The sequence below is a fragment of the Monodelphis domestica genome, chromosome 1 (assembly GCF_027887165.1).
Source record: "Monodelphis domestica isolate mMonDom1 chromosome 1, mMonDom1.pri, whole genome shotgun sequence".
Lineage (NCBI taxonomy): Eukaryota > Metazoa > Chordata > Mammalia > Didelphimorphia > Didelphidae > Monodelphis > Monodelphis domestica.
The window spans coordinates 318,675,860-318,695,723 of NC_077227.1; the positions used below are offsets into that span (position 1 = coordinate 318,675,860).

General features: G+C 34.0%; 1 protein-coding gene across 22 annotated transcripts in view; it reads right to left on the reverse strand.

Moving 5' to 3' along the window:
• Positions 1 to 14,280, reverse strand: part of KLC1 (kinesin light chain 1) — a 48,564-nt gene extending 34,284 nt beyond the window's left edge. For all 22 annotated transcript variants that reach the window (XR_008915064.1, XR_008915063.1, XR_008915065.1 and 19 more), the window contains exons 1-8: positions 14,019 to 14,280; positions 11,764 to 11,994; positions 7,266 to 7,344; positions 6,173 to 6,398; positions 5,066 to 5,153; positions 4,239 to 4,340; positions 3,216 to 3,389; positions 2,988 to 3,087 (exon numbers count right to left, since the gene is read on the reverse strand). Coding sequence is in view for 18 of the 22 variants with exons in the window: in XM_016431322.2 (XP_016286808.1) it covers positions 2,988 to 3,087; positions 3,216 to 3,389; positions 4,239 to 4,340; positions 5,066 to 5,153; positions 6,173 to 6,398; positions 7,266 to 7,344; positions 11,764 to 11,994; positions 14,019 to 14,279 (1,261 nt within the window). In the remaining 4 variants the exon portion in view is untranslated. The remainder of the gene's footprint in view (positions 1 to 2,987; positions 3,088 to 3,215; positions 3,390 to 4,238; positions 4,341 to 5,065; positions 5,154 to 6,172; positions 6,399 to 7,265; positions 7,345 to 11,763; positions 11,995 to 14,018) is intronic.
• Positions 14,281 to 19,864: the final 5,584 nt, after the last annotated feature.

Below are 19,864 nucleotides of genomic sequence, written 5' to 3' on the forward strand. Positions count from 1 at the left end.
GGTGACAACACTGAAAAAAAGAAAAGTTTTAAGGAGGGAAAGGATAAGGGTAAAGGGGAGCCTGGGGGGAATAATGAATTTGAAAAGTCAGCAGAAAATCTAGGTGAAGATATTACTATGGCACTTAGAAATTTGGGCCCAGAATTTATGGGTGAAAAACAGAATGGATATAAGGTAAGTTAGTATAGAGAAGATAAACCCATGGGAGCAAACACTATCACCAAAGAAAGAAAAAGACCAGGGGTTAGGGGGGAAGAAGGGGAAGCATTAAAAGAGATCCTAGATCAGAATTTTTAAGTAAAAATGTATACTTGGGCAGAAGATTGCATGATAAACCAGCAAAACAAACTAAGGAAGAGCCATTAAAACAGAGTAAATACCAGAAAAAATCAATATAATAAAAGTTAATGCAGGGGGGAAGAGAGGTCAACAGCATAAAAAAACTACAGAAAGGTCAGGAAGGATGAGGTCTAGATCATTTGATTGAGCAATTTAAGTGATTAGTGCTGTTTTTTAAAAAACATTATTTTCTGTCTTAGAATCAATGTGATATATTGGTTCTAAGGCAGAAGAGCCTAAAGCTTAGGCAATGGAGTTTAAGTTACTTGCCCAGAATCACTCAGCTAGGAAGTATCTGAGGCTGGCTTTAAACCCAAGACCTCCCCATCTCTAGGCCTTCATTGAAAGCCACCTAGCTACCCCCAGTGATAACTTGAGACAACATTTCAGGAGACCGGCAAAGTAAAAAGATGGATCATAAGCACAATCACTGAATACAGACCATTATTTATAGGAATTTAGCTATAAAGGGGAAGAGAGATATGAAAGAGTTCTTGAGAGAATGGCTGGACTTAGGGGGAGTTCAAGAGAAATTTAAGGAATACTTTTAGTATGATTTTAGGCAACAATGAAAAACCAGTAAATATATGGAAACTAAGATGGGGAAAGCTTCCAAGGAAAAGAAATGGAAAAAAGTTATCAAAGCAGGAGAAGTTCAGTTAAGTTGAAGCTGGCTGTTTGTGAGAACAAAGAATTGAAAACAAAGCAGATATGAACATTGATTGGGGAATAGCTAAACAAATTGGGGTACACAAATACAATGCCATATTATTGTCCTATAAGAAGTTAATGTGATGAATTTTATATTGAAATTAATGTGATGAAATGATAATTATGTGATGAATACAACATGGGAAGACCTATATGAACTAATGAAGAGTGAAGTAGACACAAGAAAACAAAATACACAATGACTACAAGGTAAATGGAAAGAACCTCACCAAATAAAAATAAAAAATGAATATAATAAAATTATAAAGATCAAGTATGACCTAAATGAAGAGTTATGAGAGAACACAATGAATCTAGTCCTTTGTGGAGACTGGGAGATCCAAAGGTGTTGCACCTGCACTTTTTCAATGTATTAATTGTCCTATTTTTTTTCCTTTTTTTGTTCTTTAAAAAATATTTATTATATAGGATGGTGCTCTAGGAGTAAGAGAGGGAGGAATACAGGGGGAAATTAAGAATTTATTAAAAAAAGATATCATTAAAAACTTTGGAATTTGTCTTACAGTAGTGATAAAGATCATAGGATTTGCAAAGACTGATAAAACAAAAAGTCATGATGTTTAAAAAGATAATAACAGGGGGCAGCTGGGTAGCTCAGTGGATTGAGAGCCTTGGAACCAAGACAGAAGGTAAGGGTTTTTAAAAAAATAAAAATAATAAAAATAAAAAGATAATAATAGGAAAAGTAAAAATAATCAGAATGAGGTCACAGCCTGAGGTGGAAAGACTTTGAGTCTTATCACTGATATAGGCAAAAGAATGACCTAAAGCAGTGATGGCAAACCCATGGCATGTGTGCCAAAGAACAAACAGAGAGCACTCTCTATGGGCACATGTGCCATTCCCCCATCTCCAGACTTCATCACTAGAAAGGCAGAGGTCTTGGGCAGAGATGCTCCCCTCCCACTCTCCATCATGCCTGACAACATTTTTTCTCATCCCCCACCCCTCTGCCCAGCAGCCCAATAGGTAAGGTAATAGCTCATAGGCGGCAGAGCTAGAGGAGAGTAGAGCTCTTGGGCCACTCTCCTTCCCCTCTCTACACTTGCTGAAGACATTCCTCAATTCATCTGCCTGTCTAGCAACCCAATGGGAACTCTTTCTCCCTCCCCTATGTGTATGTGTGTGTGTGTGTGGGGGGGGGTGCACTTGGTGGGAGAGCAGGGCACAGCACACAGTTTCGGTGGGGATTAGGGGTGGGGGGAGGCACAGCATGTAGTCTCTAAAAGGTTCGCCATCACTGACCTAGAGCAATGGACTCCGAACTTTCTGATGATGTACCTTGATCAGTAAAAACTTTTAAGCATATAATTCCAATACGTAGTGTATATAAGTATAACAAAAAACATTTGAGCATTTATCTCTAATGTGTACATATTTGGTTACTTGCAAATTATGTACACATAATTAATGCACTATTAGGTATACTATAAAATATATACAAATATAGAAGTTTCAAAAAGGATAACAAAAAGGTGAAATTGAGGCCCATTACCAGTGGCAACTTTCCTTGGTTGAGCTGGACCCAATAAAATATAACTGGAAAATATTTAACAAAATAAATATACAACAGAACATAAATAATGTTAATATGTAGTTTTCTAAATCAGTATGTGGCCTGCAGGAATCATTATATACAGTTTAGTGGCCTCCATTTCTATTTGAGTCTAATATTACTCATATTGAGAATAGATGAAAGAGAGAAAAGACTAAAGGCAAGGTGGCATATGATATAGATATAGATATTATATCAAAGCTAATCTGAGTTAAATTTGTTTTAAGAATTATCTGCTACCCTTTGAGATATGATATTTTGGAATATCACAAAAGTATTGGTGGAAATCACTGCTCATTTTAAAACACTTAAAATGTGAACTCTATTGTACTTCATTATAAACGTAACCAAAATTTCTTACCATCTACAGAGCCAAACTCTCTCTCATGTGCACGAGTAAGTATCTCCTTGTACAGTGTTTCAGCCTGCTTGAATTTCCCTTGTTTCAGGTAGCAAGATGCCTTTAAATAAATCAAAATAGAATAGACATCCCTTAAACAAAATTGAAATATACCTTAATGTATATAACTAAAAGTTAAATTAGTGACTGGAACTCTGATAAAATCTAATTTATTTTCCATCTACATACCAAGTTATTTTTTGTTTTGGCCACATTGGGGTCATCTGGTCCCAGTTTTGTCTGGTAGATCTCAAGTGCTCTTTGATAATAATATTCTACCTCCTCATACTTGCCCTGGTTCTGGCACAGTAAGGCCAAGTTATTTAACTGTTTGGCAACATCTGGGTGATCTTTTCCCAAAACCTAGGAATAAAGACATATTGTATTAGGAAAAAGAAAAAATCCTTCCTGCTTGATAGTCACTTAAATTTCACTAGTCTCAAATTGAATATTTTTGTATACTTATCTTTTCATTTGTATTTAAAATTTTATCACCAATGCACTCAATATTTGACTACTTTACATAGCTCTACTGAATGACCTCATGATAAAGACATGCCTGGATAATTTTATATGATGGTAGGTCCTGTTTTATTCCATATTCCCAACTCTCCTATCACCCAGTAATCAATTTAATATGTATGTTAATACCAAATACACATAAAATGTAGATAATAAAAAGAAATTAAATGATATAGAATTATTTTTCCACCCCCATAAACTCTGTTTGCAACTCAAATGCTTTAAAACTGTATATTTTAAGTTACAGTAACAGTACATTAAACTAATCTCTTTGAATAAATTATTATTTTGCTATCAAATTTTTTAATGCAACACTGTACAAATACATTTAAAAATGTAATTATTGATAAACATCCTTTTTCTCTCTTAAAGAAGATAGCATCATTCTTTCCACCTCCAAAAACCCTTCTTAATTCTGATTTCTTCTTTAAAATAAAGCCAACTCCTGAATACTTATATCTTATTTTATAAAGATAAATTAAAAAATACTTGTGTTAAATTGTTCCCCATTCTCATACCCTAGCCCCAATATTAAAGTCACTTCAAAAGCTGTGAAGACAATAAATTTCAAAATTTTCTCCCAGTGAAGAAAGAATCAGTATTGAAATACAGTAACAATCCTGGTCATGTGAACATTTGAAACAAAGAAAAGAATACAGGATATTACAATGTACTCTTGTTTTTTTCTACCTTCTCTCTGATTTCCAGGGCTCTCTTACACAAAGGCTCAGCTTCTTTGTACTTCCCTCTTTTGCCATAAAGAACTGCAAGATTATTCAAAGTTGCTGCCACCTATCAAAGTATGAACATTTAACACAATAAAACTGATCAAAACTAAAATGTGAAGATAGCCAACATTATATAATATATAAAATTTAATTATATCCTAATTGTACAGTGGAGGACTCTTAATTGGATGAAAGAATAAAATTTTACTTTAAATAAATGTTTAATCAAATTGTAAAGGGTAATACTTTCTACTTTAGACATACCAAAGGAATATATGCAATATGGAACAAATGTTACTTGTAAGTCCAGGTATAATAAGAGTGCCTCACTGTAGAGTAAATTATGTAAAGTAACACATTATTGAGCATAATTAAACAAATCATAATAAATAGCATGATCTCAATAAAATATTTTGCTGGAAGCATAATGTAAAAATTCATATCATTTAGCACTGATTTGGCAGGGAGGGGTAAAAATACAACTTTAGAAATTTTTTTTCACAAGTACATGCAGCTTGATTTAGAATAAAAAATGTGGTACTTGACCCATTTTGTGTGATACATTGCTTTAAATAGATTAAATATGCACTTGGTTTTATGGCAAATATTAAAGAGAAGAATGCTTAGAACTTATAATTGATATTCAGTAAAGGGAGCACTCCTACCTTTACCATCTAATGAATAGACAGGTCTTAACCCTTTCCTGTTGAGTTTAATATTAAAATAAGTTTAGTAAAGCACAGGAGGAAAAAGTTATATATCAAAAGGGTGGAAAAAAAATATACAAACCGCCGGGTGATCTTTGCCCAAAGTTTTTTCTCGGATAGCCAGTGCATCATTTAGTAGATTAGCTGCATCTTTGTATTTGTTCTGATCTCTAAATTTAAAGACAAACATTAAGTTCTTTAACTCATCGAGATTTTCCCAAGTGACTATAAGTTGGGGTGATTTCAATAATAACAATAAAAAATTAAACTGTGTCCCGACATATTGGATAAGGAATACTCAACCTTCCATGTTAGTTGAAGGTGCTAAGTTTTCTTAGGTAATGTGAACTTCACCCTTAGTTAAATCACCCAGGGCTCCTGAGTTTTTGCTGCAATGGCTTCAGTTTCAGTAGCAATGATTAGAACTGATCCCTAATCTTAATCACATTCCTCTATCAAAGATCCCCAATGAAAAGTGACAAGAGATATGACCAGTAAATGGAATAAAAGTCCTAATGTAACTTATTCCTATATAATGTCATAGGAAAACAAAGTGAATATTTATGAGTCCATTTACATAATTAAAAGAAATCTTCTCTGCCATTCTTGGCAGAGAACTTAACTACTGCACTGACATTTCTAATATTTGTTTGGAAAACTTTTATACAGAAAGAAATATTTGATTAATTCAGTTTTTAAAATCAATGATAGCTCTTTGTTTTGGTTTACCTTTTAAGAAAGTAAATAGTTCCTAAAACTAAAAAATAAAATGAGACAAAAAACCTAACTTATTAAATAACTGTTTCAATGAAATAGTCAATTTTCCACACAAATATAGAGAAACAGTTGCAAATAATGGAAATGCATAAATTCACTGAGGTGACCCAAGGGCAGAGCAAGATCGGGTACAGAGAAATTTTGCCATGAGTAGTTTCTAATCACTCTCTACTTCATGTTTGAAGAACTCTTTTTTTTTATTTTTTGGTTATAAATAAACTTAAATGGAGAGCAAGAAACTACTAACAGCATTCTTCTTTCTGAATCGAGGTCAGTTTACAAAGTGCAAAGATTACGTAAAGCATAAATTAATAGTAGACAAGATAAAGCTTTTAAAAATTATATGTATATATGTTTTATAGGGTTTTTTCCCCTTTAAATTTTCTAACAAAGAGACTAGAGAAATACTTGCCTGTATACCAGAGCCAAGATATTTAGCATAGTGGCAACATCAGGGTGATCATGACCAGAAGTCTTCTCAAGATCTTCTAGTGCTTGTTTGCACAATGGTACAGCAACCTCATATCTCCCTTGAGAAGCATACTGAATAACAAGGTTATGAAGAGTTCTAAGCCGTGCTGGAATTTCATAGCCCCCTTGTTGGGCAGCAGCAGCTGCACTGCTATGTTGCTGTTGAACTAAAAATAAGATGATTTTAGTTATGATTTATAATAAAGAAAAAATCATAATGTAATTAAGAAAACAATTATCACAATGAACATGATGATGGTAGTTTTGTTAAGAATATCTGGCTTGCTAAAAGTCAGTATTCTAAGAATATTCTATAGCAACCTACAGTTTTTACACAAAATAAAACAGAACTCTATTATCATGTGTAAACATACTTTAAATACTTATGGCAAATCTAATTATGGCTTTAAAAATCAGTATTATCTTCTTATATTTAAAATTCTTCTATTTACCACCTTGTAATAATTATGACAGGCAGCATGGGGCAATGGAAAGAGGACAAAATATAAGTCAAGAATCTCAGGCCTAAGACCTGCCTCTGACACAAACTTATAGCTATGTGACCATGGGTGAGTCTTACTGCCCCAGGTAACACTTGAAGTGAAAGGTGAGTAAAACCTGGTAAAAGTTTTTACAATGGTAAAAGTTGCTTTACAACAAGTTCCCCACACTAAATGAAATCACAAGTCCGGTCTAAAATATGTGTGTGTTTTGCGGTATGTGTATACTCAACAGTATGGCTCTAAAAATTTGCTGAAGAAAAAAAAAGGGTTGAGCCTTTAATTCAATAGCAATTACTGTGACTAAATTGTTACTGCAAGTTTTAATTTACTAGAGTCTACATTAATGATGCTTTATCATAAAACAAGAAACACATAAATGAATTAAAAACAAACACATGATAACTGATAAAAGAATAAGTACTTTGTTCTGCAGGTTACATGTATCTCCCATATAATAATGAAATTATAATTATACACTAGTATAATCAAATATACTTCTCATGTTATTTCAGAACACAACTCTTCACTTACTTCCTTGACCAGGATCATCTTCATCATTGGGGAAAAGGTCATCCAGAGGTTCTTTGGTAGAATCATTGTCTTTGTCCTCCTATTAAAAGAAAATCCCCAAAGCACAAATCTTAAGACTACAAGTGCTATATAAACATCTTATTCATGCATTTGGCATAGCAAATATTTTAATAAAGGGTTTTGTTAAAGTTTAAATGATCAATTAATTCATTATCTATACTGCAACTTATTCAGCAGCATGGTGTTGCTGATAAAATGCCAGGGTAAGGAGATATAAGTTCTAGTTTCAGTTCCACTATTAACGTTAGCTGATTGAACAAATAACCCTAAAGGATAATAATAAATGGATCTATGTCAATCTACAGGAAGTGAAATATGCCACACATATGTAAATTAGTCCTATAACATGTTATTAAAGATCTCAAACAGGCTAGAAAAATGGGCAAAATCTGGCAAAATTACATTTAATGAAGAAAATATTAAGTCGTTCATTTGGATTTTTAACTGTACAAGTTCAGACTGAGACAAGGTGGCTGGGCAGCAGGACATGTAGGAAAAAGGCACTGATGTTTTAGGGGAGTGCAAACTCAATGAGCCAACAGTATGACATCAGAACTAAAAAGTTAAGGCAATTCTAGGTTGTATTAATGAAACTGTATTGTCTAAAACAAAGGAATAATAGTTTCAGTATATCCTGACCTTGTTATACCATTATTCATTCTAGTTGTCACATTTTAGAAAGAATACTGACAAATCTAAGAGAGGCATAACTACAAGCAACAGGCTGAAGTTAAAGAGAAACAGATTTTGCTTCAAAATCTTAGGCAAAACTTAACAATCAGAATAACTGTAAAGTGGAGTAGTTTCATCCAAGGCAGTCCTCTCTATCAGTGGAAGTTAAATGACCACTTGTAAGAGATATTACAGAGAACTCTTGTTCAAGTACAGATTAAACTAGATGATGATTGAAGTCCCTTCCAACTATTACTCTTTTAATTATGCTATCCTGTCTCTTAACCTCTATCAGTTTTAGTTCTTTCATCTGTAAAATAGAATAAGCTAGACTAGATTAACTCTAAACCTGTCTCCAGCTTAAAATCCTATGATTTTATGAAATCTGCTTTTAATTTCTTATTTGTGATACCACCATTTATAGCAGTGGTTCTCAACCTTTCTAATGCTGTGACCCCACAATACAGTTCCTCATGTTGCAGTGACCCCAAACCAAAAAATTATTTTGGTGGCTACTTCAAAACTGTAATTTTTCTACAGTTATGATCAGAATGTAAATATCTGATATGCATTATGTATTCTCATCGCTACAAATTGGGAGGTTGAGAACCGCTGATTTATAGCAACAGGTCTTTAGAATCAAAATATTTAGGAGTTGTCCTAAAAGTTGTCCATGAATGTGAAAGTAATATAAATCCCCAGAATAAATTGGGGAGTTGAGAAAAAAAACTGAGTTCTGCATTTAAAGGAGTTACCAATTAGAGAGGTGATGCAGATATCATACTTTAAAGAGCTGTGTGCTACAAGTGAGACTCACATGAAAAACTAGCAGCCAAAATAATCCCACTAGAAAACCCACTACAGATTCTGATGACATCATGGATATTAATGCTGATGATCACAGAACTACAGCTTCAAATGATGGCAGCAAGAAAAGATACAGTAGTTCTAAAAAAACATCAGTTATCAAATGGGAGCAGGCATGGGTGTAATATATAAGAAAGACATGTGTTCTTGAACAAATCCCTGCAATTACTCCAGGTGTTCTTGATAACAGATGAATCATAATTAGTTTTTAGAGTTTATAGATAATTCTTAGTTTTCAAAGGTGCATTTAATAACTTTATTTGAATTTTTTTGAATTCTTTATTTGAATTTAATTTCTTTATTTGAAAAGACTGTCTTATAACCATCATACTACATGGCTCCTACGCTACACAATAATCTTAGACTTAAACAATAGACTCTTTTCCACAGCAAGCAACAATTTTGATGAATAAAATTTTAAAAGTATTAACTCCATTCATTTTTCTGTCAACATACCTATGGTCACTCTGACTAGAAACCAAAGATTTATCTTTTACTTTGTTCTGTCCCCTCAACATCTACCTCCAAACATGTACCAAGTCCTGTCAGTCTCTGTCCACAAAAATCACTTGTATTTATTCCCTTCTTCTCTACTCAGACACTAATGAAGTTTAAGCCTCATCATTATCACCTTTCATTTGGCTTCCTGTATTTACCCCTTAAGTGATTTTCTGGACTATAGTTTCTCCCTTAATTCATCCTTCATGTAGTTGCCAAAGCAAATGATCATTTTTGCTTCAAAAAAAAAATCAATAACTCTTCATTGTACACAATATGAAAATATGAGCCCCTTGACCTGATTTTTTAAGATCTTCAACAATCAGCTCCAACCTATCTTTCCAACTTTAATTCTTTCTACTTCAGAGTCTATATTCCTGCCAAACCATATCATATGTTACAATCACTATTTCATATGCTATATATCAGTTTACCACATTCAGTCTTTTTCTTCCTTAAAAAGTACAATCCCATAAAATAAATTATTTTGACTACATCAAATTAAAAAGTTTTTGTACAAACAAAACCAATGTAACTAAATCCAAAAGGTTAGCAACAAATTGGGAAACAATCTTCATAAAAACCTCTGACAAAGGTTTAATTACTCAAATTTACAAAGAGCTAAATCAATTGTACAAAAAATCAACCCATTCTCCAATTGATAAATGGGCAAGGGACATGAACAGGCAGTTCTCAGCCAAAGAAATCAAAACTATTAATAAGCACATGAAAACGTGCTCTAAATCTCTTATAATCAGAGAGATGCAAATCAAAACAACTCTGAGGTATCACCTCACACCTAGCAGATTGGCTAACATGACAGCTATGGAAAGTAATGAATGCGGGAGGGGATGTGGCAAAGTAGGGACACTAATTCATTGCTGATGGAGTTGTGAATTGATCCAACCATTCTGGAGAGCAATTTGGAACTGTGCCCAAAGGGTGATAAAAGACTGTCTACCCTTTGATCCAGCCATAACACTGCTGGATTTGTATCCCAAAGAGATAATAAGGAAAAAGACTTGTACAAGAATATTCATAGCTGCACTCTTTGTCGTGGCAAAAAATTGGAAAATGAGGGGATGCCCATCAATTGGGGAATGGCTGAACAAATTGTGGTATATGTTGGTGATGGAATACTATTGTGCTCAAAGGAATAATAAAGTGGAGGAATTCCATGGAGACTGGAACAACCTCCAGGAAGTGATGCAGAGTGAAAGGAGCAGAACCAGGAAAACATTGTACACAGAGACTGATACACTGTGGTACAATCGAAGGTAATGGACTTCTCCATTAGGGTCAATGCAATGTCCCTGAACAATCTGTAGGGATCTAAAAAACACTATCCACAAGCAGAGGATAAACTGTGGGAGTAAAAACACCGATGAAAAGCAACTGCTTGACTACAGGGGTGGAGGGGATATGACTGAGGATAGACTCTGAATGAACACTCTAATGCAAATACCAACAACATGGAAATGGGTTTGAATCAAGAACACATGTGATACCCAGTGGAATCGAGCGTGGGCTATGGGAGAGGTGGTGGGAGGGTGGGGAGGGAAGAAAAGAAAATTATCTTTGTTTCCAATGAATAATGTTTGGAAATGACCAAATAAAAATTAAAAAAAAGATAAAATAAAGTTTATATAATACAAAAAAAAAGTCCAATCCCTCTACATACAACTGTATACTCTCCCTACATTTCTGATCTTTTTTCTTCCTTCAAAACCCAGGTCAAGTGCCACAGGCAAAAGTGATCTCTAGCTCCCCAAATATTCTTATGGCAGACTGTTTAAATCTCTCTTTTGAACTTATTACACCAGTTTCTATCAAGATTACTTGTATATACAGATATTATTGCCTTTACTCAAGTAAAAGATAAGCTCTTTAAGAAAAGGGCCTATATGGTTTTTCATCTTTATAGCCTTAAAACAGTATAGGCACTGAAATATTTATTTAAATGAGTATGCCTAAGTTCCAGGCCACATAATCCTCTCTGAATCAGAAATCTCTAAGAATCTTAAGTTTCCATCTAAAATGTAGTATTTTGTAGAAAAAAAGCAAATTAAACAATTCAAGTTTAATGTTTTGTATTTTTAAAGTACTTTCACAACCATTATCTCATTTGATCATAACAGCACATGTGAAAGGTAAGAACAAGTTAGATACATTTGACAGAGACTTTAATTAAAGCATAGAAAGATTCACTGATTTTCTCAAAAGCCCATAGTAATGGCCAGAACTAGAATCCAAGACTCCTGGTTTTTAGTCTTTCTATAACATCATACTGAAAAGAATATTTGCACAAAAAGAAACATACAGCTTTAGAATTAGAACCTTAGAATTGAAAGCTTCTGAATATCTGATAAACATGAAATGGCTTTAATAAATAACTACTTACTGATGGAGAAATGTCATCATCATATTTTTTTAACTGATTCATGAATTCCAGGTGTTTCTTTTCTTCCTCTAGTTGAGCCACCGATTGCTCACTTTTTTGCAACTTTTGCTGTGTGTTAGCTAATTCATCCCGTAGCCACTGATTTTCCTGGCACAGACGGCGTACTTGGGCACGCAATTTCTGTTTCTCTGATTCAACTGCATTTAGATGGTTTGATAGGGCCATCATTACCTAGGATATACAGAAAAAATTTTAATCCTGCCTTATAATATTCATCATCTTCCCAATTTTCTGCTGAATTCTTAAACTAAGAATTCACGAAATTTACTGTTTGAACATTTCTTTGATTTTAATTTCTCTAATATGAATATGTAGATGTTGTCCCCCAAATAAGTATACTATACTTTGTTGAACAGACATAAATTCCATCCTTATGTCATAAAAAGGAACCATGGGACTAGAGATTAAGATTCACAACAATGTATTACAAAATTTTACCAAGTGTAAAACTTTCCATCTTCTTAAAAAAAAGGTGGAAGGACTGGCAAAATGATCTACATTAAAACTCTTATGTTCAAAACTCATAACATGAATAGGAATAAAATGAAGTATAAAATCAAAGTAGAGATTGTCACTTCTGATATTAAATAAATTCTTCTCTGGGTGTAGGTTGATTACAGCACTTATTTTATGCCAACTGGTAAATAAACAAAATAAATAGTCAAAAGAAAGTTAAAGGGTTTCAATTTTATCCATTTTTTTAGAACAACTCAAATTCAAAAAGCAAAAAGGAAGTCAATAATTCTAAAATCTATCTTTATATAGCTAATATATACAGAAGTCATCAGTCTAAGACTGAGCCTTAGGTTTTGTTTTGTTTTTTAACCCTTACCTTCTGTCTTGGAACCAATACTGTGTATTGGTTCCAAGGCAGAAGAGTGGTAAGGGCTAGGCAATGGGGGTTAAGTGACTTGCCCAGGGTCACACAGCTGGGAAGTGTGAGGCCAGATTTGAACCTAGGACTTCTCTCTAGACTTGACTCTCAATTCACTGAGCTACCCAGCTGCCCCCATGAGCCTTAGTTTTAATCCAACAAGCTTTCCCAAATCTACAACTCAATTTATGCCGGAGGCCATCATACCTTGACCAATTGACAAGGTCACAGTCTGAGGAAGGAAGGTCAGCAAAGCAGATCCCAGAATGAGGGCCCCCTGCTGATCCCCCTTTGTGATTTCTGTCCCCAAATTTCCCCACTAGTGGACTTGTTATGATTATTATTCTCTCCCCAATACAGGAGAAATAATATGAAAACAAATACTTATAGGGTCAATAAATATATACCCTACTTTAAGCCCCCTAGGTTATTACCCCAAAAAGATTGCAATAAAATAAATAAAAGCCCAAAGATTACTGCCCATGACCCCTCCTTTCTCAAGCACAAGACACACTCCAAGGCCCTACAATAAACACCAGCTGTACTGTAACGAATCTTGTCCTATAGTGACCACACTCGAATGAATTTGTTGGAACAGAAGCCAAGCAGTATTGCTAAGCATTTCAAAGTAACATGAGAAAAACAGAACTTGTAAATTGAGGAAAACCCCAAAATTGGTCTGCCTTAAGTCCTCACATCTAGATACAAATGTGTTTTGTTATTCATCTCCCAAGCAATTATGATGGATAGTGAAAGCTGACCAAAAGCACAATGATCCTCTCAAGGGGTACTAACCTACAAATGGCTTTATTCACATTAATCATATCTATCACAGTGTGTTGTAGAAACCTAGTAAATGATCACAAAATTCTTTGTTATAGTAACATCACAAGAGTGTTGTTTAGGTGATTTGATAATATCCAATCAAACTGTAGAATGTCACAAATGTAGAGAATTGATTATGTCTGTTTACCAAAAAAACCTATATAATAAACATACTACGATACTATGGCAGAGCACTGTGTGTGATGCCTGCATATGTGGGCTAAATGCACGGTGTGTCTCATCTCATTCATCCGACCGTGATGCCACACTTGGGCAGGCAGACCCTAGGTCCTCAGAGAGGCTGCTAGACGAACCTCTATAAATTTATATAATTTATCTAGTGTGAAGTCCTAACTATTGTCTTCTCTTTTATAACATTACCAATTCTAAAAATGATCATCCCTTTTCACATCTATATCAAATGTCATATTTTCCCTCAAAAATAAGTTACTTCACTATTTCCATCTATAAAGCTCAAGTTCATTTCCCAACCTACCTGTGCCTCACTCAGCCCAAGCTCCAACATTTCCAGTGACTTGCGAATCATGTTTGATTTCTCTTCCACCAGATTACTCTCATCATCTTTCTTCAAACACTTAAGTGTCTCAAGTAAACTTTGCAAGATAGAATTGTGTTCATTCTTCAGAGCTTCTAGCCCCTGAATCACTTGCTTCGTTTTAGAAATTATTTCATCCTGGGTAAGCTTCTCCAACTTGTCTTCCTTTAGGTACACCATTGTGGACATGTTGTCATACATTCTAAAATTTTAAAAATTATAATTAGCCATTAAATCCAATTTTAATCAATGATTAGTAATATTATATAATTAACATCTCTCTAATTTCTCTAAACTGTGCATACTCTGTGATCCAGCAATACAGCTCACTGGATCTATACCCCAAACAGATCAAAGAAAAAAAAGATATATATATATATTTACACATACACACACCCCTAAATATTTATAGCCATTCTTTTCAGGATGGCCAAGAAATGAAAACTGAGAAGTAGCACAGAAACTAAGGAATGGCTAAATAAGTTATGGAATATGAATGGGAAAAAATACTATTATAAGAAATGATTGCAGAGAAACTGGAATGGATCTGTAAGAAGGAATGCAAAGTGAAGAAAGCAGAACCTGGAGAACAATTTATACAACTAACAAGAATATTATAAAGACAAACAACTTCCAAAATCTTAGTAAGTGATCAACAAAATGAAGGATCACAATTCAAGCAGACTCATGATGATATAAGCAACCCATATGCAGAAGACTCTCGGGTTGAAGCACAGATACACATCCCTATTTTACAAATGAGGAAACTGAGGCATCTAGTAACTTAACCAAATCACAATTTCTCAGGTTCAGTTTTATCTATTAAACAAAGGGGTTAGACTTGATTTTTTAAATCCCCACTTTGACTAAATCTATGACCCTATGATCCTACTGTCCAATGTTACATAACTAATGTCACTTGAACCCATCAGACTTTTCAATATGTAGTGGGCCCTTTCAAACAACAATCAATAAATATTTATTAAGTACTATGTATCAGGTACCATTCAAGCAAAAATCAAACACAAAGAATAAAAAGACTACCATAAAAATGGTACCTGTTATTTGGATTAAATCATCTTACACATTTATAATATTTAACTAAATCAAGTATAATTATTAAACTTTATTAAGAAAAATTCAATATAACATGGAAAGATTATAGCCTATTGATTACAAATCAGTAAGAGATCTATCACCTCATCAAAATATAAAAGAGGGAAGAGATTTTTCTGCTGAGCCATGGGCAGGGGAATGAGGGGGGTCCACATAGGTCCAATGTGCAAAAGTTACCAGGAGGCAGATTTTGACTCAACATGAAGAAAGTTCAGCTAAGTTTTTAGTATTATTTTTAAAAAATATTATTTTGCCTTTAAAATGGCCCCTACTATATTTTTTCCTCTCCATTTGCTAAGAAAGATTATACTCTTTATTTTATCAGCTCATGCCCCTTTTAAAAATATGTGCATCATAAGGAAAGCACTCATTATTTACATGAAATTAAGACAGGCAGTATCTATGAAACATTAATACTTTTTTTAAAAAAGGAAAATATTTTTAAAACAAAAGAAAGTTTTTAATTTTTCAGAAGACACTGCAAAAAGTACACAAAGAAGGAAAACTGATTTTTATTAGTGTACCCTGTGACAGAAAAATGAAGGAAAGGAAACAGTATAGAAGGCTTTTGTTCAACTCTTTGTCTTACCAAATGTGGCAAAGTTAACTGAATCCTAGAAAACAAAGATGACAAAGAAACCAAGTGGAATTGTCATTTGTTTCTGGAAAAGGCAAGCAGTACAGAAAATAATTTAACATGTGCTAATGAGTCTTATAGTAGAGAGAGAAAAAGGGAAATGAAGATTATTTATATTGTTTTTAGGTCATTAAATTATTTTTCCACTGATATAAGGATGGTGTATAAATAAACTGCAAAAAATAAAAATGGATCCTTTAAGTCCTATGAAGGGAGAAAATAAAGAATCTGAAATTCTGAAATAATCTATATTCAGAGTCTTACTCGATGCAAAACTCAATATGGACCAGATCCTTTGTCAAAAGAGCTCAATCACATAGTAATTCAATTTAGGGAATATTAAGCATTCCCAGAAGTATCTTCACTGTACTCTAGGTTGGTAACAGAAAACCAAAAACTGTCCCAGTGCTTGGGGGGTTGATTCTAATGAGGAATGAGAGGGGTAGCTTTTATAATTCAGTATGATACAAAGTATAAAAAAGAAGTTTCCTGAATTGCTGAAAATAAGATAAAGCATAGTGTGTCTCCAGGCCTCAGTCTTTCCATAGTGCTATTATACTTCAACTATAACTAACTCTGCTGGCAAGGACCCCAACATTTTAGCGTAGAATGGTTGCTAGCAGAGTGAGGGTCAAACTCAACAACTATCCAATTCATTAAAGCACCTGTGAGGTAAACAGAATGGAATCTCTTAAGGGATTAAAAAAAAAAAGCTTCTAACACAAATATTTTACAATAATTACAATAATTGCAATTTAAAAAATAATTTGAAGATTCACATTTTCTACATCTCTATGACAGAAAAAAAAATCTAATTGTCCTACCTATCTCCAATCTTTGAAATACATTTTGGATCAATTTATTAAGTATTATTAATTAATAATATCAATTAAGTTATTGATTTATAATTAATAAAAATAATTAATAATAATTAATTGCTCTCTTTCCTCATTCTTATCATGGGATTATGAGATTTACAAAAGACCTTAATGATCATCTTAGTCTAGTGGTCTCAAATTTTTGGAACTGGTTTATATGAGTTATAGCTATTGATAGTTACCATTTTAGAAATTAAAATATCTAAGTATCATTATGAAGGTTTAACCTTGTGGACCTCTTTAAATTTTTCAGGTATTTCCAGGAGTCCCCAGACTATACTTTGAGAACTGCTGACTCCAATCCTGTGAGCGAGTTCTATTGAAATTTGGAATTCCAAAATTGGTGCACTTTCTGCTTCACCATAAGATCTATTCCTTGCCCTCTTAGAATCATTTGGAATCCCCCTCCTAGAAACTAACTTCTCCTTTGGCTCCTCTTATACTGTAATAATTCTCCTACCTCTACTGCCATTCTTTTTTTTTTTAATTGGCTCTTCTTCTCCCTCTTAACTCCAACATACACCAAGGCTCATTTCTTAATGTTCTGTGCATTTTTTTACTATTCCTGTTGTATGAACCCCCTTTCATGTTAAACATCTCCAAATTTCTACTCTACTTCCATATTGGATATTCCATAAAAACTTACTTTAATAGTGTGAGGTTGTTATTGTGGTTAATTCTTTCCAACAATGTAGATTACAACCCCCTCCATAATTCATATAACCTCCTTTATACTTATAAATTGCTATAGTCAAAAATATTCCCCAGTAGTTCAGTTCCTGATAAAGAGACTTTCAGCACTTAAGTAGACTGATCCCTAGGCAAAATACAATACGTAATTACAATTTGGACTCAAAGAGGTTGGTAAAATCTATCAGGATTTCCAATCTGACACAGCTTCCAAGAACCCATAATATAACAAAGTAAAAGAGTATGCCTTTATTGAGAGATATTATAAATTTAACACATGTATAAAATTTACAATCTATTCTCCTGCCCCAAACTCTGCAAATCATCTCTTCTTCCCAATCTAAGAAATTAATTTTCTTCTTAGCTCTTCTAGCAAATTTAACTGTTAAATATACTAGCACATGACATATGGTTGTGTCTTATCTCCTTAAGTTATGAGAAGTGTGTCAAAAGTGAAGTAGTCATCCACCTTGAAAAGCTTAGATTCTACTAGGGAATGGAACATATAAAAAACAGTAAACATAAAATAATTTGAAAAACCAAGAACTCTTAACTACCAAGATCAGAAATGGATGTAGGAGTTGACACTTGAACTAAACCTTGAAATAAACTAACATTTCTGAAAAGCAAAAGAGTGGTTATAGGCAAAAGAGAAAGTTTTGCAAAAGCATAGGAGCTGAAGATAGATTGCTGAGTTAAGGAAAAAGTAAATAAGTCCTATGGCTGGAATGTACACAAAAAGAAAAAATAGGAAATAAATCTAGAAATATAGGTTGAGGTCAGACTATGAAAGGTTTTGAATGTCAACCTCATATTTTGTCCTAGAGATAGATAGCCCCTAAAGATTTTTTTTTTGCTTTGTATTTATTTAATTAATTTAGAAGATTTTTCCATGGTTATATGATTCATGTTCTTCTCCTCCTCTCCTCCCTCCCCCCTACTGTAGCCAATGAGCAATTCCAAAGGGTTTTACATGTATCATTGATCAAGACCTATTTCCATATCTATTTGCAATAGAGTGATCATTTATAATCTACATCCCCAATCCTATCGCCATCAAACCATGTGATCAAGCATTTGTTTTTCTTGTGTTTTTCTACTCCCACAGTTCCTTCTCTGGATGTGGATAACATTCTTTCTTATAAGTCTCTCAGAATTGTTCTGGATCATTGCATTGCTGCTAGTAGAGAAGTCAATTACATTAGATTGGGCCACAATGTATCAGTCTCTGTGCCTTTCACTCTGCATCACTTCCTGGAGGTTGTTCCAGTCTCCATGGAATTCCTCCACTTTATTATTCCTTTTAGCACAATAGTATTCCATCACCAACATATACCACAATTTGTTCAGCCATTCCCCAATCGGAGGGCATCCCCTCATTTTCCAACTTTTTTGCCACCACAAAGAGTGCAGTTTTGAATATTTTTGTACAAATAGTTTTCCCTAATATCTCTAGCCCCTAAAGATTTTTGAGAAAGTTAATGACATGAGTCAGATTTTTGCTATTGGAAGATTCTTTCTGGCAGCTGTATGGAGAATGGATAAGAGGAGAGAGAATGGAAACAAAGACAAATTAGGAGACTACCACAAAAGTTCAAGTGAAAGGACCTCGACTTGAGATATAGTTATATGAGTAAAGAGGAAGAAAGAGATACAAGAAATGCTGTACATTTGGAATAAACAATATCTGGCAACTGTCTGGATGTGGAGGCAAGAGTCAAAAAATTATTCCAAACTCAGAAATCTGAGAGACCAGGAGAATGGTGAGGAAAAGGTAAGTTCTCAGAGAAGATATGAGGGAATGAGATCAAGAGCACAAGTAAAGGAGTTGGTATTGACGGAGACCCATTTCTTCATTAGAGAAAGAAGTTAACATTGTAATAATTAAAAATTATGAGGCTGGTTGTAGCTTTATTAAGTTAAAAAACGTTATTAAATCAAAGTAGTGGTAATAGGAAAGAGAGGTAAAACTAGGAGAGTTAGAGAAATACTTAGCTTTCTTTCTAATCTGTGTCTGCCATCATGGGGCTCTTTACTACATTCCACCAGCTATCTGCTCTTCCACACATGCCAAAGACCCTCACTTTCTCCTTGGCTTGGCTTATAAACTTTTTTTCTCCACCTACTAATGTGACATTTTTTGACTCTCATTGTTTCCTGTCCCGTTGGTTCTTAATTTCCCTTTTTCCAGTGGCCCGTTTATTTCAACTCACTCGCTATTTGGCCTCCAGATGACATCATGTGAGTGACACAGAAAAAGGAGACATTTACTTTTTTTTTAAAAACCCTTACCTTTCATCTTAGAATCAATATTGGGTATTGGTTCTAAGGCAGAAGGGCTAGGCAATGAGGATTAAGTGAATTGCCCAGGGTCATATTGCTAAGAAGTGTCTGAGGTCAAATTTGAACCCAGGACCTCCTATCTCTAGGCCCAGTTCTCTATCCACTGAGTCACCCAGCTGCCC